The following is a 22,714-nucleotide window of genomic DNA, read 5'->3' as shown; positions in this document are numbered from 1 at the left end:
ATTCATTCACAGCAAGATTAGGCTTGCAGAAAAAGGTAACATCAGCAAGCAAAGGAGAGATGACTAGAAGGAGCTCTTAGATTAACCTCTATGCAGAATTATGCATAATTGTTTGTTGCACTGTGATCCCATCAAAGCACAGATAATCCAGATTCACTGAACAGAAAAAAGCAGTGAAATAGTAAGCATTGCCCTGTAGTCGGGATGCCTGGGTTTGAATCCTGGCTTTACCTCTGAATTAGGTGTGTGACTTGGGGTAAGTTAGTTAACCTCTCTTAGCCTCCATCTCTTCATCTATGAAACTGGCAATAATCATAGGATTGCTATGAGATAACTAAAGTAAACCACTCAGCATAGTGCCTAGAACATAGTATATGGTTACTAATGTTAAAAACTATCAGACAAGATGTGATTGAGAAAGAGTCGTCGAAGTGAGATACAGATCAGTAGTGAGTGCCTACCTGGAGTGGGTGTTAGGAAGAGAGCACTTTACCTCAAGAAATTCAGGAGTAAATGGGAATTCTACAGTGTCCAAGTTAACGTGACTGGTATTTTTAAAAAATTATAGCTGAATGAATGTTATATATGCCCTTCAAATAGTGGGAATGCAATTTTTCTCCACCCTTTCCATGCCACTTTCAAAATACTAGATATGAATAATTGGTATTTTTTAAATATGTGAAAAAATACTTAGAACGTTATTTTTATTGATCTGTAAGATACACTTTAAGTAAAACCAGTATGTGTACTATGTAAACACAACCTCTAGCCTCTATTTCCAACCACAGTGAGACCCCCTGAACATCTTCTGTACAGAAATTTTGCAGCCACCACTGCCTTCAGGTCCCCTCATGTCTCCCTTGGATTACTGCAGTAGCCTTCTACCAGATCTCATGGCCATCAGTCTTCTCTTCTTTTTTCCACACACTGCCAGTGTCGTCCTCTTGAAAAACAAAGCGGATCATCTCACCCCCCCCCCCATGCTTTAACAGCTCTGTAAATTCCTACTTGCCTACTCAATTGTATCCCTACTTCTCTAACTTTATCCCACAATTCTTTTCCTGTAAGCTACCCTCTACCCATACTGAATTTCTTGAATTTTCTCAAGTAAGTCTGGCCTGACCTCTTCTCCATATCATTTCATTCCTTAGTAAACTTCCAGTCATAATAGAAAACCCAGTTCAAAGGAGGTGTCTCTGAGAAACCTTCTCAACTCCTTCAGACAGAAGTAATGATTTCCTCCCCAACGCTCCCTGATCAATTTGTTTATCATTATTGGCAGCATCACCAGCTTATTGAAATCTTAGCAGAAATTGGGCTAACCACTTGGCTTGAATTAAGTCATTTAATTCTCACTTTATCCCCCCCCCACATTTTTATAGTAACACTTGACATAATATTGTTGTTATTATTTATATTTGTCTTTCCTAGTAACTTCCAGGAATTCCTATTGTCAGTGGATAAATCTTGGTAACTTCACCTCACTAAAAGCCTGGAATGCAATAGATGCTCAATAATTGTTTGCTGAAATAATGTATGAATATAACCAATTCCACTGAGGGATTTTATACTTTTTCAAACAGAGCTGTCATTACTTAAAACTCTTAAAACTTCAGAGTCTGGGGTAACTTTAGAATATCTTCAATGATAGGAGATCCTCCTTGGAAAGAGACTCAGAGCTAAGTCTGGTGAATAAGGTGTCTGAGTCATATAATTTTTGCTCAAAGAATAATAAAATAGCTTAAGAAGGAGACTGATATTTCTTGTGTAGCTTAAAAGCCAGTTCTAAATCACTTCCAAAAAAAGTTTTGAATAATGGTGTCATTACTGGAATAAATGTATGGCTTTCCCAAAGTATTTGAAGAGTAACATTCACTTGGGATTATAAATTTTGATATGCCTATTATCTTATGCATGTATAAAAAAGACACCCCCCCCCAAGAAAACAACCTCTTTCAGACCAGGATATAAGTAAAGGTACACCTGTGTAAAACCCAATGCATGAAAATTCAAATACATAAGTAGAGGGTAACCGTTCATTTAATGGAATACCCATAACATGCTAAGCACTGTGCTAGGTGCTGGAGATGCAAGATAAATAAATTATAGTCTCTTGTCCTCAGGGCATTCCTAGCATAGTAATAATTTCATCATTAAAAATAATTCACTAAAGCGAATTGATCTTGATATACATAGCTTCAGAAATCATATTTGGCATAAAGTGAGGTACAATATGTAGTAAGTAAGGATTGTGAAGTGGGACAGGATTAGTCAAGGAACTTTCTTAGAAGAAATTAGCTTGAATTGGGTTTTGAAAGAAAACAACCTGGTATGGATTGGTGGAGAAAAGAGAAGTAAACACTTTACATTTAGCCAAAGTAATAATCCAAAGGTTGCTTGGTGGACATGGAGGCAAATGAGAAAGAGACAGGTTATCTTGAGGGTTATTTCATAGAGGTCATGAGGAGAGAGCCGTGATGAAACATTTCTCCCTTACATCAGAGAACGGGACTCCAGTGACCATGTTTTCTAGATTCAGGGTCACTTTCCATTGGATAGTGCTAGATATATATTGGCTGATCTCATTTCTCTAAACTTCATTCTTTATGTTTTCATGCTAACAGCCTTCTATTGACTCAAATAGATGGAGGCAAATACATAAACAGATAAATGCATATAAGCTTATACAGGAGTCTTACTTAATCTAATATCCTCTATTTTCCTATGTCCTTTTAGTACACCTGCACCACACCATTGTTACTCTTGCTGTAATTTCTCCACACTATGCAAGGTTTTAGGAAAGGGGCTGACCTTTAACAATATCCAAGAAATAATTTTCTATATCCTTTTTCTTTTCTTTGGTCATTTTCTCCAGCATTGTTTTCTTCTTTCTCTCCAGCTTTTGGCCCTTCTCACAAGGATGGAAATGCTACTCTTTCACGTCTGGGCCCTCCTAGCCTTGATCCCTTTCCCAGGTGAGGCTATTTGGGTCAGTTTCTTTAGTCAGTATAGACGGCTGGCCAATGAGAAAGAGGATAAGAAGTACTGAGTGGGGGGGGGGGGCGCCTGGGTGGCTCAGTCATTAAGCGTCTGCCTTCAGCTCAGGGCGTGATCCTGGAGTCCTGTGATCGAGCCCCACATCGGACTCCTCCGCTGGGAGCCTGCTTCTTCCTCTCCCACTCCCCCTGCCTGTGTTCCCTCTCTCGCTGGCTGTCTCTCTGTCAAATAAATAAATAAAATGTTAAAAAAAAAAAAAAAAGAAGAAGAAAGTACTGAGTGTGGCAAAAATCAAGTATTCACTTGTCTGGACCATAGGAGAGATTCCTATTTTGGGATCCTTAGGACACAGAATCTGTAGGTGTCTCTGGCTTATAATTGGGGAACCTGAATTGAGGGACAGGATAATAGAGAGAACTCTCCTTAAGAAATATGCCTTCTCTCCTTGGCTTCCTGCTGCCTCCTGTCCTATTTTTCCACTCTTGAAAATATTTTTACTTCATTGTTGCCACCTTTTGTGTCATGAAAAGCTACAATAGGGTCTTGATAGGAGAGGGCCCATAGCTCAGTTATGAGGAGCAAGTTCTCTGGATGGGAAGAAAGGAACTGGAGCCTTAGTGGGTAACACTGCTACGTGAGCTGTGTATTCCTAGAAGGGACTGGTATTTGGGAGACGAAGCAGATGGTGGACACAGAGTAGCTAAAGGGGACCTGCAGTGAAGCTTTCAGGAGACTGCCTCTCACCTATGTCAGGCTTCGAAAATCTACCTGATGTCTCTCTCATTGCGCCTGAGATTTCCCTAACACACTAAATTCTTAAGCATCCAAAATGTCTGTTGCCTTAGTACCACAGCAAAAAGGAATAGTCTCATTTTGAGAAGAGATGGAAAGTTCCATGGGAAATGAATGACCCTAGGGGTCACCTTTAGGCTAGTGGTTCTCCTGATTCAGTGTGCATATGGGTTATCGGGAATGCTTGTTCTGTTTACTTGCGTTACTTCCAGGTCCCACTTTCACAAGTTCTTAATCATTCAGTCTGAGGTGGAGCTAGAATCTGCAGTTTTACAAGCATCCCGGGTGATTCTGGTGAAGGCAGTCCTTAGACCATAAGTTCAAAGAAACACTGCTTTGAGATATAAGTAACAAAGCTCTTTTCTCCAGGGCCTGATAACCCCATGAGAGCTCTTCAGCAGCCAATCCTGGGAGCTTCCAAGACATATGGAAGCTCAGGAAGAGAATGATTTCCTGGGCGTGAGTTTTAAGAACTCCATAGTTTCCAAGGGGACACTAATGGAGAAAACAAGATCCCTAGGAGGATGATGAGTGGAGGGAATGGTGGTGGAGTCAGGGTTCCAACTTGTTCATTAAGGGTCTTTTTCTTGTCCGGTTCCTTATAAATTTTTCTTCAGGGTAGGTTTCCTATTTATTTATCTTTTTAAAAGATTTTATTTATTTGTTTGACAGAGAAAGAGAGTGAGAGAGGGAACACAAGCTGGGGGAGTGGGAGCAGGAGAAGCAGGCTTCCTGCTGAGCGGGAAGCCTGATGTGGGGCTCGATCCCAGGACCCTGGGATCATGACCTGAGCCGAAGGCAGATGCTTAACAACTGAGCCACCCAGGCACCCCAGGGTTTCCTATTTCTAACCAACAAATAGAATTGGCTTTGTATTTTATTTGGGTCATGTAGTCCTCACCAAAGTCTTTGGCCTATGTGGTTGATCATTTCAGGGGCGACTGAAGAGATATTTGAGGTTTCTGTTTGGCCAGATCAGGCCCTGGTAAAGCTTGGACAGTCCCTAACGGTCAACTGCAGCACTACCTGTCCAGACCCCGGACCCAGTGGAATTGAGACTTTCTTAAAGAAAACCCAGGTGGACAGAGGACCTCAGTGGAAGGAGTTTCTCCTGGAGGATGTCACAGAGAATTCTATTCTGCAGTGCTTCTTCTCTTGTGCAGGGATCCAGAAGGACACAAGCCTTGACATCACTGTGTATCGTGAGTAGGGCTGAGGAGGAAGAGAAGAGTGGGGGAACAGGACTAGGTCTTATTTAGGGAAAAATTAGGGATTTCTTTTAGGGGAGAGAATTAGGGACCTTCATAGAGATTTCTGTTATACTGTAGGAATTCTAGGGCCAACTACTTCTGTTTCCCTCTGGTGTAGGATTTTAAATTAGGAGCAGACCATAGAGGGCATCCAGACATTGTGCTCGAGTGTATGTTCAGGTTCAGGAGGATATACCAATAATGCTACCTTATAAATGATCGAAAAAGTATACAATTAGTACTAAATTATTTGACACACATTCTTAGAATAAATAGGGACTGGAGAAGGGAGGGGCTTTGTGGGCTGGGGTAGTTGGAGAAGTCTCCGCGGAAAAGGAGGCTCCTGAGCTTCACTCCTGCATAACGGTAAGGAGTCGAAGTGATGGGGATGGGTGAGGAGGGCCTCCACGTGGGCAAACAGCACTGGCAAAGACACGGCCGTAAGAATAAGTGCGATCTCTGGGGTAAAAGCTTGGCGGACTAGGGTGTAGTTTTTGTGTGACACTAAGGAGCTCCTCAGAGGCTGCTCAGGCCCCTGCAGCACCTCTGCTTAAGAGGCAGAAGCTCTCCAGAATGGCAGCAACAGTCAACACGAGGGACTTCCCCTCCACAGTCCAATTTCTTGGCTATGACTTCAGCCACCTTTGATGGGCAGAAGAGTCAGAAGACGGCCTCGTTCCCTGTAGGGCGGGGTTGGCAAAAAGCGGACACTGTTGGGGTAACAGGCTGCCTGTCCTGTATCATTTCATTTCTGTCTGGAGACGTGAGTAGCTCTCTTATCAAGCCCACCTTTTTGTCTTAAAGAGCCACCAGAGCAGGTGATCCTGGAGCTGCAGCCTGCATGGGTAGCCATGGATGAAGCCTTTACAGTGAAGTGCCATGTGCCCAGTGTGGCACCCCTGGAGAACCTCACCCTTACCCTTCTCCAGGGTAACCAGGAACTACACAGAAAGAACTTTATGAGCTTGGCTGTGGCCTCCCAAAGAGCTGAGGTCACCATCCATGTCAAAGCCCAAAGGGAAGATGACAGGTGTAATTTCTCATGCCGTGCAGAACTGGACTTGAGTTCATATGGTGGAGGGCTCTTTCACAGTAGTTCAGCCACCAAGGTACTCCGGATCTTTGGTGAGTCAGAGCCCAGCTGTGGAAGGATCCTGAGGCTCATTTTCCTTGTCTTACCTGGGCCTTTGGGATTAAGTTCCCACAAAGTTTAAAATGAGGGTGTGAGGGTAATTGAGCTTTACCTCTACTTGGGCCTTAAACTTACCCCGGGGGACAGAGCACTTTTAGCTGCACTCCCTTCCTACACTGTGGAGTCCTACATAGCAAATGATTTATCATGGCTTTTCTCCTTTCTTTCCTTTTCTTCATTTCTTGGCAGAATTCTCTCAGAGCCCCCAAATCTGGGTCTCCCCACTTTTGGAGATTGGGATGGCAGAGGCTGTGAGCTGTGAGTTGTCTAGGGTGTTCCCAGCCAGAGAGGTCATGTTCCACATGTTCCTGGGAGACCAGGAGCTGAGCCCCTTTGTCTCCTGGAAAGGAGACACAGCATGGGCCAACGCCACCGTTCGGGCCATGGAGACTGGTGATCAGGAGCTGTCTTGCCTTGTATCTCTGGGTCCAATGGAACAGAAAAGAAGAGAGCCAGTGCACGTCTATAGTAAGTAACCTGCCTCTTCCCTTCTTCACGGGGGTTCTCTGCCACTGAATCTTCCACAATAAAGTCTTGATGATTTGACAGTAAATATCCCTCCTAACCTTTCCTAGGTATACTTGAGTGAGTTTTCTCTGATGAGTGCAGAGAGGCTGCAGACACACACTGAGATAGTAGTTCTACTCAGCCTTCACCCTGTTTCCCTAGGCCATTCTGCTTACAGAGTGATTGTGGGTACTTCAGCTAGTTTCTAGAGCAACTTTTTGAGGTAAAGAGGCAAAATCTGTAAGATGAAAAGCCATCTTGCTGTCCTTGCCACAGAGGCATAGCCAAATGTATGCACATTGCATTTGTTGTAAGAGCTCTCAAATTCCCAAATCTCACTGCTCCTGCCATTCAGCACAGAGGCAGGAGGCCACCTAGAGTCTTTCCCATCTTGTCTGTCTAGACACCACACCTTCAGCAGCAAGAGTACAGAAGTGGCTGTGAGTTTTGAGGAATATGTTTGGTTCTGTTTTTCCTTTTCTTATAGGCTTCCCTCCACCAATTCTGGAGATAGAAGAATTATACCCATTGGCAGGGACAGACATTAATGTGACCTGTTCAGGGCACGTATTAACATCACCCAGCCCTACTCTTCGGCTGAAGGGAGCCCCAGACCTCCCTGCCCCTGGGGAGGCTGCCTGGCTTTTACTTACCACCAGGGAGGAAGATAATGGCCGAAATTTCTCCTGTGAGGCCTCTCTGGAGGTTCAAGGTCAACGGCTGATCAAAACCACTGCAATGCAGCTCCATGTCTTATGTGAGTAGAAGCCTGGTCTTTCTGGTCAAAAGGAGGATTATTATTCGTCTCTCATTTCCAGAGGTCTTGGCCAGCAACTTCATTATTAGAGTTACTACATTTTTCTCATTAAAATAAAAAAAGAATCAAAGGAGGAAATAAAATTAAAGCTCCCCAAGCTTACCTTAGCCCCAGGAAAGTGAGCTGGGAGAAACGTGAAAGGGAACTGGGAATGGAAAACAGAATACAAGGTGATCAGGTGGTATTAACTGAGGGTTGATGGCTGAGGACACAGGAAGTGATAGTTGGGAGTTTATGCTGAGGAGGGAAATTTCCACATAAAAATCTGTATTTTATCTCTGGGGTCACCCCTACCCATCTCCTCACTCACTGAGAAGCAAAGATGGGAAGCAGGGATGCCACTATTGATAGGACAGCCCGGATCATTTAGTCTGAATCCATTAGAATGCCTTTGCTGCATCTCAGACTCCATGCCCCTAGGGAAGGGAAGACAAGAGTGGCCCAAAGCAGGGAATAGTGTCCTTCCTCGGGTCGAAGGGACACAGTAGTTGGATTAGGGGAAGAGGGGAAGCTGAGCATCTCGGTGAGGAAGGAATGTGGCACACTGAGCTCAGTTCCCTGGGGGACTGTCTTTTCCAGACAAGCCTCGGTTAGAGGAATCTGATTGCCCTGGCAACCAGACGTGGGTGAAAGGGACAGAGCAGATGCTTGCGTGTGTCCCAAAGGGAAACCCAACTCCAACCTTGGTGTGTACCTGGAATGGAATGATCTTCAACCTTGACCTGCCACAGAAGGCAACCCAGAACCACACGGGAACCTACTGCTGCACAGCCACTAACCAACTGGGCTCTGTCAGCAAAGACATTGCTGTCATTGTTCAAGGTGACCATGGCTCCCCTGCTGCCAGGCCCAGCATGGAAATCCCCCAGGGGTTTGAGATTCTTATCCAAACCTGGAAAGAAGAAAAATTCCAGTGGGCGGAGGGAGGGTGAGGCAGAGGTGGGTGTGGTCGGCTGGGGGAGGCGGGGATTCTCTTTGCCCTATAACCCTCCTCAACTCTGTCTTCTGTGCTTGGGCAGGACTGGATGAAGGAATCAGCTCCATCATCTTCATCATCATTATTGTCGCCCTTGGAGTGGGTGTAATCACCATAGCACTGTATCTGAACTACCGGCCTTGCAGAATACAGAGGCGGAAATTGCCCTATAGGCAGAAAGAGAAGAACAAAGAGGAGGAAAGCCAGTTTGCTGTTCAGCGAGCAGAAAAGTGCAATGCACGTAATTGTTAAGTGGAAACAGCTATTTGGTTGAAGGCAACCTCTACTACTGGGGTTTCCTAAGGGAGGAAAGGGGGGGAGGAGAAAGGAGGAGACATTACCCTTTGTGTTCTGTAGTCCCACAAAACAGGTGTTTCAGACCCCCATGTTCTTGTACCTCATCCATCCGCAAGCTCAGTTCCTCTGAGGTCATTCTGGTCACTAGGAATGTCACTCTCAGTGTCCAGCTAATGAGAGGGCCTCTTGCTCCTTACTGTGTGCTTAATCAGTCCACTCGCTCTTAGACTCAAAAAAGAAGATCCTTACCTTTGCTCCCAAACATCGAACCAAAGAGATAGGCAGAAATATCTCAGAAATGCAACTCATTTCTCTTGGTTTCCTCATGACTAGGTGGGAACCAGTTTCTTAGTCTGCAGACAGGACTTCAAAAGGAGTGAATACCAAAGAGATAGGAATCAGAAGCTTATTCCTGCCTACACATTCCCCTGCTCCCCTAACCTGGGGTTCTGGAGTGCTGGCTCCCAGAGCTGAATTTGGGTAACACCATTAAGGGTCAGTGGGTGGTTAGGCTTCAACTCACTAACCATCCACTGTGTGCCTTGGAGGAGCGTAAAAGTCATAAATTCCACATTGGGTCAGACCAGCAGCTTACCTACCCCCATGTTCTGTCCCTGAAGTAGAAATTAGAGTTCTTGCATTAAATTGGCCTCATAGGCTATGGGCTTCAAACATCTCTGAATCCTTTTCATAATCCACTATAAAGTAATCATCTGTGAGTTCACATTTGACATATTAATTTTTTAATCTATACAGGCTCTTAGGATAGAGTTCCAGTGTTTATTCTCCCTTTCCATAAAGAAGTATATATTTTCATATGTCTGCAAACTATTTCCTTTAAGCTTCAGAACAACTCCTCCTGTGACAATGTTTACCATATGATCTTATGATTCAGCTTCCTTCTGTGTTCTTTGGAAAATATATATTCACCCGTACAGAAGACATGAGGAATCATAAAACCAGATCTTTTCTCCCAAATCAGTCATGTATGGGTCACTGAAATGTTGTATATGATAAAAAATAAAAGTGATTTCATGATATCTGAAAGTATTTCTCTTCTGTGTCATTTTGGAAAACTTAAGCCACATGGTTGCATTCTGAGTACAGTTTCTAAGAAAAGAATGTTAAGTCGGTAGCACGAACAACTAGCCCAGGGCAGGTGGTGCATTAGCTCAGGGCAGCAGCCTGTGTGACCTGCCCTTAAGACTAAAGTTGAGACCTCCAGACCGAGGTCTGCAGCCCTCCAAATTGTAGACTCTATGAGAAAGAATACAGCATGAGGCATCAAAGGGAAAAAAGTTCATTCTTCCCAGACCTTACCTGCAGCCCTCCAAATTGTAGACTCTATGAGAAAGAATACAGCATGAGGCATCAAAGGGAAAAAAGTTCATTCTTCCCAGACCTTACCTGAGTCTGGGTTATGGATTAGGTATAAAAATAACCCTCTGATTTCAACACATACAAGGCTGTGGGGATACAATGGTGAACCAAACAGTGTCCCTGCCTTCTACAAGCTTCTAGTCAATGAGGGAACGAGAGCAAGTCAAGAGGAAATCAATTGCACCTTAACTCCCATAAGGGAAAGCACAGGTCCTTATGAAAACTCCTAACTCAGGATCATGGGAAGGCTCCTGGGAGGAGATTGGAAATACCTTGTTTGATTTTTAAACAGCATCACCCCTGCCTCCCATCAAATGACTTCAGCCTCAATTTTCCCACAGTAGCCATTGCTCTCTCATCATGTGAGAAATTTACTCGCTTTTCTGAATTGAGCACTTAGGGAAAAAAGTGGGTTTAAAAGAAAAGAGTATAAAGCAGCCTAATCCAGGAATCTCCAGCCATTTCAGTGTCTTGGGATCAGTGCATCACATCTGTAGTTACCCCATAGAGCAAACCCCACGTCAAGGCGCCCATACCCTGAGGCACAGTGGAGGCAGCAGGGACAGCCTAGAGGTTCCTGCCTCTGCTGCTCACTGCCACTTGGTGTCACTGTTGACAGTCCTACACAGGCCATAAACCCTCAAGCTTCCCCAGATCCAGGTTCTTGGGTCCACTGCCACGGATCTTTCAGGGAGGACGACTCGCTTCCTTGGGCTTGGTCTAGCTAGGGGTGATTCCTTGCATGAATTTCCAGGGTTACAGACCTCACTACTTTAGATCATCTGTCTAGTAAGGCTCTTCAGATTTCGGTAGGCCCTTCCCTATGTAGACTTGGAACATGGGTTCCCTCCCTTTCCTTCCCCAGGGATCCACACAACCAGGGGGCAGGCAGTCCCTCCTAGTCAACTCTTAAAATACAACGTATCTCATTACATCTCTTTTCCAGAATAATAAAGCTGGTCTCTGCCCATTCTTCTAAGGGTGGCTGCTTTGTCTTCAGGGGACCCCACCCCTAAAAGTTTTGCATATACTCTTTTTCTGAACAATCAGCTCACACTTAACTGCAGCTCCCCTGATTATCTTCAGGGGAAGAGAGCTACCTTTAATACTCCAAAAATTTATCCTCTTAAGAAAGTCAAGGTGAACTTCTGGTATATTTCTTTACAGACCTGAGGGAAAACATGTTCACTCTTCAGGGGGCCTTCTTACCATAGGGATAATAATACTAGTTACTTATAGGATTATAGTTGGAAAGAAATGACATTGTACTTATAAAAAACACTAGCATGGTGCTGTACATGTGTACACAATATCGGTTCTCATTACACTAATGATGCTGGTGGTAATCATACCCATAATCACCATAAATCAAAGCAAGAGTCAGAAAAGCACGGCAGCCATGGAGGACCATCAAAAGTCACATACACCACAGACACCTCCTTTCTCTTTTCCATTGTGTTCTCTCTTCTCTTTCTATTCCTTCCCCTCTTCCTTTCTCTACTTACCCCTTTTTTGTGCCCTACCATGTAGGACTACTAGGAGGACGTCCAGTTGTAGCAGTTCGCATTGAGCTGAGGTGTTCTGAGATGATAAAATTAGTGGTCTCTTGCAGATCGGGAGGAGCTGATGACCCCAATACTGATATCAGTATCAGTTTGCGGGGGCCTCCTGAATTAAAGCTGCAAGGCAAAGTGTCATATATTTGTTGGACCCAGAAGATCAGGTCCTATCATTCTGAGGACTTGTGAAGAAAGGGGAAAGTGTAGGTTCTGTTCTCAAATGTGTATAAAGGATCAAACAGTGTATGTGTTTCAGCAATGCTGATGTAAGTGCTAACCTTAAAAATAAACTGCCAGTTATATTACCAGCAAAAATAGGTTTATTGGAGAATAGCAGAGAATTGCAATCCAGGACAAGTAAGCTGTAGCAAAACCGGAGGCAAGTCTGCAGAACAGAGGAGAGGACCAGTTCCTTTATAGAGGAAAGGGGAAGTTGGGAAGGCTGCTCTCCACAAAAGGTCCACTGGAGTCAAGTGGGAGTTGGAAGTACAGGGGCTTCTCGTTGGCTGAGTTGTGAGTGTCTCTCATTGCCTGGGCTGTTGCTGGGGGAGGCGGAAAGCCTTTTTTCCTCCTACGCCGTTGGTAAAGCAATATCCAGGTACATGGTCTGTGGCGCATTGGGTCTGCAATTGCCAAGTGGTAGCGTATGACAGCTCCCCCTGCCGATCTCCCAATTCCTTTCTAAACAAGATTTCCTTAGTTTTCACATTTCCCCTTTTTGATCAAGATCTTTCTTTGAAAGCATCACTGATCAAGAGTCAGGGTCTCCACATTTTGTGGTTTTGTCCCTCGGTACCAGGAAGGCCCTTTCCCAGCTGTCAGTCCTAAATTGGTGGGAAAGTGCCTAGCAGCTGGAAACCACTCAAGCCACACTTGAGTAACAAGGAAGGTTAGGAGGGAGGGAGAGCTCTCAGGTACTTCCCATCTGCAGCTCATATTTACCAAGACTGTAAGCGCTGGAGATCATCTCCAAGGGTTGACAAGCCAGCATCGCCAATAGTATTGGGTACATCATTTTTAAAAGTCTGACAGGTAACAAAATACAAAACTCAAAACAATGATACAAAACAGAAAAAGTAACATAACAACTCCATATCATATGATGGTTCTAAGCCAGGGCTCCAGGTCTGAAAGTAGCTGAGAAATGTATTTGCACTTACTCAGACCTGGGGGAGAAAGGTCCTCCCTGTGAAGGCAACGTCTCCGCTTACAGCAAGCATGAAAGGGGAAGAGTGGATTCTGCAAGAGCACACTGTGAGAATTACCTCAGGGCACTTGGGAAGATACAGTGCGGGTATAAACACGAAGCAATAGCTGATGCACTTTTTGCAAAACAGCAAACTCTTAAAGCTCTTTAAAAACAGTATTTTTATCTCAAAAGAACTGTTTGAATGTGTTATTGATAATACAGCCTCTAAGGTCACACAGACTATGAAGTTCAGAGGCCAGGAATTTGGGTAAGAGTCTGAATTCAGCGAACAGTTCAGATGAAAGGCTTTTGTGAATTCTGAACCTTCTAATCCTTCAGAAGAAGCAAGTGTAAGACTAATTTGTCCTGGGATCATCATGAGGCCGTTTCCAGAAGCCCATAATCAAAAGAGGTTTCCCCCTCTCACACGGACTTAGAAAATGCAGACAAAGGCATTATCTTTCCACGGAAAAGAAGCAACGGTGAGAAAAATGTGTTACAGGTCTGCCCTGACATCTTGGGAAAGTGGTGTCATCAGATGTCGTCTGCTTCAATTCTGGACAACCCTACTTTCAGGTCACCAGAGGGCATGCAGGTCCGTCCTGTCAGGGTTGGGTGCTTCCTTTAGGTGTGTCACATGAATTCAAGAGTCTATTCTCTGGAGTTCGGTGGCATCAGGGTTGGTTAGAAGTTCCTGATGAAAGTCCTTTCCAGCGAGGTTGAAGAGAGCCTTTCTGGAGATGTCTTTTCCAACAGATGAAATCTCTGGGTTGCGAGGTGTGAGGCTTACGGTGATCATCTCCAGGAGCGTACCACGAGAAGACGCTGTACCAAAGTATCGTTATTTTAATGAAGCAGTTAGGCCTTTGCAATATTGATGTGTATCTCCTTTTGTCAACTGGGGGTCAGAGGAGGCAGGGGCCAAGTGCATGGGACGTCCTGTGACTACCTCAAAGGGTGAGAGTCTACGAGTTCCAGAGAGGGTAGAGCTGAGATTTAGGACTAATGGCAGTGCTTCTGGCCGGCGTAGTTGAAAGATTTCTTCAGATTTTGCCAATTGAGTCTTAATAGTGCCATTAGTCTGTTCAACGGACGCTGAGGATTGAGGATGGTATGCACAAGGGAAACGGTTGGGAAACCAGCCAACAGCACGGACTTGCTGAAGCACCTGACTGGCAAAACGGGTTCTCTGATCACTGTGCAGTTTGAGAGGGGTTCCCCAGGTAGGGATAATTTTTTCTAATGGAATTTTAGCCACGGAAGCAGCACTGGCCTGTCTACAAGTGAAAGCTTTGCACCAGTGAGAAACAAACAAACCATGACTAAAACATTTATATCCACGAGAAAGGGAAGCTGTATGAAATCCACTTGTACAAACAGGTTTCCCTGGATTATACTTTAGACAGGTGGGACAAGAGAGGTAGGTACTTTCTGTGACCTTGTTAGTATTTCCCCATCAATATTGATGCATGAATGCTATTATTTCTCAGTAGACCAATGTTTAATGCATGTACAGTGCTAAGTAGTGGGAAATTTCAAACTTCTGGTAAGGCTGGATTATTAGTTGGTCCAAACCAGAGGTCCCTCCTTTTATTGAGCCAACAATTACTAGATTTCCAATATTGTTTTCCCCTCTCTGGGCCAACTGTGGGTATCTCTGGTCAATTTTTCCAAGTTATCATTTGAAAGAACATCACTTTGGAACATGACAGAGGTTTCGCTTTTGGTTTCCTTGGGAGCACTGTTTTGGGCAGAAATGTAAGTGAAGTGGTTTACTTTGCCCTCCAGGGAGTTGAGTCTTGAATGCCCAGGACCCTTAGTAACAGCCACAGCAGCCAGCAAAGTATGGCATCTAAAAATTTTTGGACGTAGAAGCCATTTTTAATTTTATTCCCATTGGAGGTAAAGACATCTTGCTGTTTCCATAATATTCCAAAGTCATGAGCTACCCCCAAAGCATACCAACTATCAGTATAAATGCTAACAGTTTTATCCTTAGCTAAGTTACAAGCTGGAGTAAGGCTGAATTATAAAGGTAAAGCTCCTGTCTCAACGACTTCAAAAGGAGTTGCTATAGCATACCTAGCAAGTATTGACCATCCTTTAAATAAGAACCATCAGTAAGGGGCACCTGAGTGGTGCGGTTGGTTAAGCGTCTGACTCATGAGGTCAGCTCGGGTCATGATCTTGGCATGGTGAGATCGAGCCCCGCATCGGGCTCCACACTCAGTGTGGAGTCTGCTTGGGACTTTCTCTCCCTCTGTCCCTGCACCCCCCACACAGTTGCACTGGTGTGTACTCTCTCTCTAAAATAAATAAATCTTAAAAAGAAAAGAAACGAAACATCAGTAAAGCATGAAAAACCTGCATTGGTTATAGAGATGTTTCCTGTATATTTCCTTGGGGGAGGGTCAAAAGGTAATCTGTCAGTGTTAAGGAGTTGGAGGGGTTTTGTCTGGGTCTAAATGCAGTCCTTGTTTCGAGATTAGATGCCCTAAGTATCGAACCTGAGTTTGAGCAAATGGCCTTTTTGTTTTGTTTTGTTTTGTTACCTTATGTCCCTTTAAGGCCAAAAGTTTTAACAGGTGGATGCTGTCTCCTGTGAAGAGGTTTGAGAAAGGGAGCAGAGAAGTAAATCATATACAAATTGTAACAAAATAGAGCCTGCAGAAAACTTTCTATTGGGGCGCCTGGGTAGCGCAGTGGTTAAAGCATCTGCCTTCGGCTCAGGGCGTGATCCCAGTGTTCTGGGTTCAAGCCCCACATCAGGCTCCTCCACTATGAGCCTGCTTCTTCCTCTCCCGCTCCCCCTGCTTGTGTTCCCTCTCTCACTGGCTGTCTCTCTCTGTCAAGTAAATAAATAAAATCTTAAAAAAAAAAAAAAAAGAAAGAAAACTTTCTATCACCCAAATCAGCTTTTAAGGTTGGTGAAAAGTAAAAAGGACTCCGTGTGTAACCGTGGGGCTTACTGTCCGGGTGCATTTCCATTCTTGCCAAGTGAAAGCAAAAAGGCACTGGCTATCCTTATCAACGGAACGGTAAAAATGCACTGCATAGATCAATTACACTGCAAAATTTGCTTTCAGGGGGAATGGATGTCAGTAGCCTATGGGGCTCAGGAACACCAGGTGCCAAGCTATAACAATGTTATTTATTGCTCGGAGGTCCGGGACAAATCCCCAACCTCAGCGACGGGGCCTTCTCACAGGTAAAATAGTGGTATTATAGGGAGTAGCGCAGGGGATAATGAGGTTCCGATTCTTCTAATCTTCTCTTATAGCCTTGATGCCTTGAAGGCTTCTTTATACAGTACTGATTCATTCTGAGAAGAGATTTTGAGGGATCTATTTGAATCCTGAGGGGCGGTGCACTGTGGATTCTGCCAGGATCACCTGAAGATGTTGTCCGTAAAGAGGACAGTAGCTGAGCCAAGAGGAACAAATGATACGGTACCCACAGCCTGGCGTAGTGAGTCTGTTTTCTGTCACACCAAAGGCCAACACACTTCCACCAGGTGCAGTCTGGTTCCAAATAGGAGTCAGACCAAAAGGCAGCACAATCCAAAAGAAACAGACTCTGAAGAAGAGTCTGATGGAAGGCCAAGTGGACACCCTCAGAAAAAACGAGATCTTAAAACTGATCCTGAATAAAGCCTGGAGAGCTCAAACACAAAGAGCAGGGCTCAAAATCCAGGAGAAAACTTACCCTCAAACTCCAAGGTCCTGGAGGAGGCAGTGAGCCTGACCGGCTCTGCGCGTACCAGCCCGTTTGCTCCCCGGCCTCAGAATTGTCGGGGAGCTTCTCTGGATCTCACTCATGATCACCAATGTTAACCTTAAAAATAAAATGCCAGTTATTTTACCAGCAAAGATGGGTTTATAAGGGAATAACAAAGAATCACAATTTAGGGGAAGTACGCTACGGCAAAACCATAGGGAAGTCTGCAGGACAAAACAGAGAACTGCTTTCCTATAGAGGAAACAGGGACGTTAGGAAGACTGTTGTAAACAAAAAGTCCATTGGACTAAAGTGGGAGTTGGAAGTATGGTGGCTTCTCATTGGCTGAGTTGTGAGTGTCTCTCATTGGCTGGGCTGTTGCTGGGGCAGGAGGAAAGTTTTTCTTCTGGTTGCCTCATAGTAAAGTGGTGTCAGCAAGGTCTTTCTCTTCCTGTTGGGTCTGCAATTGCCAAGTGGTAGAGCTCCCCCTGCTGGCCTCCCAGCTCCATTCTAAACCAGGTTTCCTTTTATTAATTTTCACAGAAGAAATTCAGGGTAGAGTAAATTTAGGTCATTTTAGGTTAGAGTAAATTTAAAAGATTACATGGAGTCAGAAAAACATTATTCCAGGGAGGGGTTCAAGATTACTTGAGCTCTGGCTATTGAACTCTTTCTTCAGCAAATCTCACAGATCTCACCTTTGGGAAGATTTTTCATTAGAAATTTTTTAAAAATGTAAAGTTGTGGTAAAATATACATAACATAATTTACCATCTTAATCATTTTTTAAAAAGCGTTTTTTTTTTTAAGATTTTATTTTTATTTATTCGACAGAGATAGAGACAGCCAGCGAGAGAGGGAACACAAGCAGGGGGAGTGGGAGAGGAAGAAGCAGGCTCATAGCAGAAGAGCCTGATGTGGGGCTCGATCCCACAACGCCGGGACCATGCCCTGAGCCGAAGGCAGACGCTTAACCGCTGTGCCACCCAGGCACCCCTAAAAAGCGTTTTATTTTTAAGTTATTTTTACACCCAACATGGGGCTCAAATTCTCAACCCCGATATCAAGAGTCACATGCTCTACCAACTGAGCCAGACAGGCACCCCCCATCTTAACCATTTTAAGTGTACAGTTCAGTAGTGTCAAGGGCATTCACACTGTGCAACCAGTCTCCAGAACTCTTCATTTTGCAAAACTGCAACCCATTAAACAACAACTCCTCATTCCCTCTTCCTCCAGCCCTGGTAACCAACCATTCTACTTTCTTGTCTTTATAAATTTAACTATGCTAAGTACCTCATAGAGAGAAATCATACAGTACTTGTCTTTTGTTACTGGCTTAGTAGAAAATCTTTAGGGGACTGTTTAGAATTAGAAACAGAGCCACAACTGACCCAGGTCTTCATCACAGGTGGACCCGGATAGCTCATCTTTGTGCTCCCTAACTCAGTGGTTCTCAACTTTGTTTGCACATTAGACTCACCTGGGAAGTTTTTAAAACCACTCATTCCTGGATTGCTTCCAGAGCAGTTAAATCAGAATTGGAGGGAGTGGAGGCTACTTCGAGAGTTGTTTAGAGAAAACATTTCAGGTGTTTCTAAATTGCAATGGAGGGTGGCATCCACTGCTTAATTGAAAAGCTGGAAGGCAGAATAACATTTGTCAAATCAAAAGGTTTGGGGGGAGATGTTCTTTAAGGTCTTTCTAAATTCTCAAATTTTGCAAAATCAACTAGTGTCTTTGAATTTCTCAACCAGCGTTGGTCGGGTGGATTCTGCGAAACCCAGGAGGAGCTGAGCGGATGCTCCCTGGACTGTGGCTCCCCCTGCAGTGTACTGCTGTCATGACAACCCCACTTAGAACAGTCTCTCGCTGGAAGCTGTTACAGGGCTTCGTAGGCACCCTTCTCCTGCCACATTCATTCAACAAACATGGTACTTTTAAAAGATGCTTCACATTTTCTTCTAAAACACTTATCCAACCTAAGAGATCATTATATTTATGCTCATTACATCGACTTCTGAAGTATATGAGATTTCCAAATAATTCTAAGATCAAATGAGGGATTAATACAGGAATATTGGTTTTCAGCTTAATGTAAGAAATACTTCTCTGAAACCAGAGCAGTTTAATAGAGAGAGTTGCCTTGTGAAATAGTGACTCCCTTCACACTAGTGCTACACAGTGAGTACTATCCCCAAGCGATGCTATGGAGTAAGATTCCTGAATTAGAATGAATTACGATGACCTATGAGCCCCTTTTAACCCCCAAAGTCCACTTAAGCCAGACAATACAAGAATGATCTATGGCAGACGAATGTTTTCTGAGCTAAGAAATGGAGCTCTGGTTCTGATTATTCCAGCTTTCCCTGAGAACTTACTAAATGTAAAATATCCAAAGTGAATACAGGTGGGTCTTGTTTTTAAAGAAAATCCATCATGGCATATACAAATTTGAACTTTTCAGGAAGATTAATTAGGACACTGACTCTTGTATTATAAAAGAATTATTGATTTTGTAAAATCATGTTTGGGTAATAGAGTTACTCTGAGCATCTAAGTATTGGTTTATAGGTCACTACTTAGCTAAGGTGCTTGGATGACCAAAGACTTCATTCTACAAGTTAACCTTGTAAGTTCATGTGGAAATAAGAAACAGCTGAGAAGCTATTAACAAAACAATTCAATAACAAGTATTTAAACAGTCCCTCAGAAAACCTGGGATCCAAAATTCAGTGCAAAATGCTCCAATTCCTTGAGTGCTGTAATGTGTCAAACACCCCAGCAACCATTTTATCTAATCCTGGCATTAGCCTTGCAAGGCAATTTGTTATCATCTCATTTTATAGGTGAGGGAACTGGGACCCAGAGAGGTTAAGTAATCTACTCAGGAGCCTAAATTCAAGTGCAAGTATTTCTGATTCTTTCCCTCACAAGTTATCCCAATCCACTGCCCTTAGAACAAATTACTCACTGACAGCTTGAAGAGCAAATGCGTTTGGGTTCATTGTTGCCCTTAAAAATGTTTTCAATATGGGCGCACCTGGGTGGCTCATTTGGTTAAACCCGACTCTTGGTTTCGGCTCAGGTCATGATCTCGAGGTCGTGAGATCGAGCCCACCTTCAGGCTTCATGCTCAGCGCTCAGTGGCCAGTCTGCTTGAGATCTTTCTCCCTCCCTGTCTCTCCCTCTGCTCCTCCCCCTACTCGGCATGCTCTTTCTCTCTCTCTAAAATAAATAAGTAAAATCTTTAAAATAAAGTTTTCAATGTGAATTAGTCACCAATGTTTAAAAATTAGATTTCACGTGAGAGTCTGGATGTCCTGTGTGACTAAAAAAATCAGAAGGTTTGGCAGCCCTGCCCCGCGGTTCTACATGGCGCCAAGACCAGATAGGCCCCCACCTTCGCTGGGGCCTGAGTTCTCCAGGTTGCTCTGGTCCCCACACCCTGTTGTACCCCAGATGAGGAAGCAGAGCGTCAGTTAGGACTTACCCCTTCACACCCGGCCCTGCTTACTTTTGTAATTATCTACCTGGCACCTGCTGGCGCTAAGTTTGCAACCCCGATTTAGTGTCTGTCCTGCACTTCCCTTGCCACTATTCAGATCCCAGATATTCTGGGTCTGTTTGTCCCAAAGCCGTTTTGCATCGTTCTCATTTTCCAACAGTAGGTGGGTCTAATATGTTTTCATCTTAAACTTTCTGCACAAAAGTGATTCTGACCTCTCTCATTGTTTTCTCCCGTGTTGGGGTGTTCTGCTTCTGTGCTTAATAGCTTGCTTTGCTTTCCATTTCTTCCCACTCTTGGGGGCTAGATTGGGTGCTGTGGTGCCCCTTGGGGAGGGAGGAACACCTCCAGGGACTTTATGGGGGTGCTCCTGACCTATGACTGCCCAGAGAGCCGGGACCCAGGGCCTAGGCAGGGGACTTGATGTGCGACAGATAGGAGTGAATGCGTAGGTTTCTTTCCAGCGCAGGAAGAATCAGGTCGGTGATGGTCCCAGCAAGCCCCACAGGATGCCCGCGATGTCTTCCCAGCCTGCCCCTCCCCCGCATAATAGCATGACACCGACTCGGATGGTGTGATGCAAGTTAATTTTATTAGGAAAGCACAGTGGACACCGGAGTGGCCCTTTCCAGGGTCAGGGGAGGCTCTGGGGAGGGGGTGAGAGGGAGGCCCGGCAGCTAGAAGGCACAGCTGCTTTCCACGAAGCGACGACACTTCATGACCCGCAGGTAGGTCTCAGCCTTGTGCAGGTCCTTCTTGAAGCAGGAGAGCAGCCCGTAGTTCTTGAGCAGTGCGTCGTCGCTGCGCAGGCTTGTGTCAAACTTGTCATACGTTGGCTTCAGGATCTGCCCAGCCCGGGGGCTGCCGTCTTCTAGCTCCTGCAAAAGGGGAGGGGGGACAGAAAGGCCCAGAGCTCGCCCGCGGCTCCTTCCCTGTCCCTCCACGTGTGGCCCTCCCCTCGAGAGCTTGGAGACCGGAATGGAGGATTCCCAGGGGAGCCGGTGAGCGTTCTCAGGGGTCAAGGCCGGACTGCTTACTAGAAAGGAAGGGGCACCGTCTCCCAGCCCCTGCAAGCCCCCACCCCTCGTCTGAGCCAGCAGGGCCACCAGGCCCAGGAGAAGGCGGGCACGGCCCCGGGAGGGGACCCATGGCGCCATCCCCACCCGCATCAGCGCTTGGATGCCTTCCTCCAGGTCCTTCAGCTTCTCGTAGACTCGGTCTGAGGTGCCGAACACCAGGCTGTTGGTGAAGACCCTGCTGAGGAACTGCACGGGCCCGAGCCACGACTGGATGAGCAGCAGGGAGAAGCGCAGCAGCTCCACGTCCTGCGGGCGGAGGGGGCGGTGGGCGCAACAGCCTCGGCCTGGGGGCCTCCCTCTGCCGCCCGCCCCGCCGCCCTGCGCCCCCTGCGCCCCCTGCGCCCTAGGAGAAGGCTGCCTGGGGCCCCGCTCCTGTGGAGAGGAGGGGCCGCCTTCTTAGAAGGAGGGAGGCCCCTGACCCTGGCCGGCCCGCCCTGGCCTACTCACGGATCTCTGCTGGGCCTCGTCCTTGCCCGTGGGGGCCGGGATGGTCTCCGAGAAGCAGAAGGCGGCCTGCGCATTCTGGATGGAATACCTCTGGCCCTCCGGGATGTACGCACGCTCCTGGAGAAAGGATGCCCGCCCAGGTCCTCACTGCTCGACTCGGAAGCCCCCTCATTTGTGCTCAGCTGACAGCCTCTTCGCTTGGATGAAATCACCCTGAACTCCTCAGTTTCCCCCCATTGTGCCGGGGGGGGGGGTTCATCCCTTCCTGCCCCCCTTCCCCCGCCCCGCCACACACAAGCACCCGTTCCTGGGAAGCTTACAAACTCTTTGTAGGTGTCGGCAGCCAGCTGGTGCAGGTGCTGGGCCCGGAGCACAGCGTTAGCAAACAGGCTGGACAAGGGCATGGCCGGGAAGGCGCCCACCTCCTGAGGCCAAGGCAGGCAGAGCAGGGCGAAGGCCAGGAGCACAGAGCTCTGAGGGTCTACACACGGAGGGACACAGACGGCAAGGCTGGGGCCCAGACGGCAAGAGGCCTGTTTCCTGCCAGCCCTTCCCCTCCCCCCAGGGACTGAGAACATTCAACACTTGGCCAAACGTCTGGGCATAGACGCCTATGCTCCCTTCAGCAGCCCCAGAGCCCAGGGTTAGCGCCCCCATCCATCGGCAGGGCCCCCCACCCTGCCCCTCGGTACAAGCCGAGCCCAAGGGGACTTACCTGCAGCCATTGCAGCCAGGTGAGCTGTCCACAGGACCCTGAGCGCTTGGGGAGCTGGGTGCTGGGAGCCTGGAATTGGTCCCTTGCGGGCCCTTTTTATACCCTGGTCCCTTCTCTCTCCCCCTCCGCCCCCACCTATTTTTCTATACATTTATGCATCGGGCCACTGGTCGGTCTGTGCTGATGGATAATTTAGAGTGTCCTCCCTCTCGTCCTGTTCCTGCTCTCCTTGGGGTCATGTCCCCCAGGCCTTCCCTGCCATCTTCCCTTCTCCGCTGTCCCTGGCCCTGAG

The 22,714-nt window shown here is 46.0% G+C and overlaps 2 protein-coding genes across 2 annotated transcripts; one reads left to right on the top strand and one right to left on the bottom strand.

Annotated features, from left to right (window-relative positions):
• Positions 1–2,905: 2,905 nt before the first annotated feature.
• On the top strand, positions 2,906–9,079 carry LOC123803030 (intercellular adhesion molecule 1). Its single transcript, XM_045814174.2, has 7 exons — positions 2,906–2,975; positions 4,725–4,991; positions 5,844–6,164; positions 6,421–6,699; positions 7,226–7,495; positions 8,135–8,377; positions 8,575–9,079. The coding sequence occupies exons 1-7, from the start codon at positions 2,921–2,923 to the stop codon at positions 8,781–8,783; spliced, it is 1,644 nt and encodes a 547-aa protein (XP_045670130.2). The 5' UTR covers positions 2,906–2,920; the 3' UTR covers positions 8,784–9,079.
• An 11,779-nt stretch (positions 9,080–20,858) lies between these two features.
• Positions 20,859–22,432, bottom strand: LOC123803168 (somatotropin). The gene is made up of 5 exons (XM_045814431.2): positions 22,423–22,432; positions 22,028–22,188; positions 21,708–21,824; positions 21,345–21,506; positions 20,859–21,059 (listed from the first exon to the last, which is right to left on the bottom strand). The coding sequence occupies exons 1-5, from the start codon at positions 22,430–22,432 to the stop codon at positions 20,859–20,861; spliced, it is 651 nt and encodes a 216-aa protein (XP_045670387.1).
• Positions 22,433–22,714: the final 282 nt, after the last annotated feature.

The sequence above is a fragment of the Ursus americanus genome, chromosome 23 (genome assembly GCF_024610735.1).
Source record: "Ursus americanus isolate L20-20 chromosome 23, mUrsAme1.1.p, whole genome shotgun sequence".
Taxonomy (NCBI): domain Eukaryota; kingdom Metazoa; phylum Chordata; class Mammalia; order Carnivora; family Ursidae; genus Ursus; species Ursus americanus.
The sequence above is the reverse complement of the archived record's forward strand: the minus strand, read 5'-3'. Positions and strand labels throughout refer to the sequence as shown.

Excerpts from the sequence above, each read along its gene's own strand:
- LOC123803030 (XM_045814174.2), top strand. The coding sequence starts at position 2,921 with ATGGAAATGCTACTCTTTCACGTCTGGGCCCTCCTAGCCTTGATCCCT. Across the intron at positions 2,976-4,724 it reads AGCCTTGATCCCTTTCCCAG|GGGCGACTGAAGAGATATTT; the intron begins GTGAGGCTATTT and ends TGATCATTTCAG. Across the intron at positions 7,496-8,134 it reads AATGCAGCTCCATGTCTTAT|ACAAGCCTCGGTTAGAGGAA; the intron begins GTGAGTAGAAGC and ends TGTCTTTTCCAG.
- LOC123803168 (XM_045814431.2), bottom strand. Across the intron at positions 21,825-22,027 it reads CCGACACCTACAAAGAGTTT|GAGCGTGCGTACATCCCGGA; the intron begins GTAAGCTTCCCA and ends TCCTTTCTCCAG. Across the intron at positions 21,507-21,707 it reads ACGAGGCCCAGCAGAGATCC|GACGTGGAGCTGCTGCGCTT; the intron begins GTGAGTAGGCCA and ends CTCCGCCCGCAG.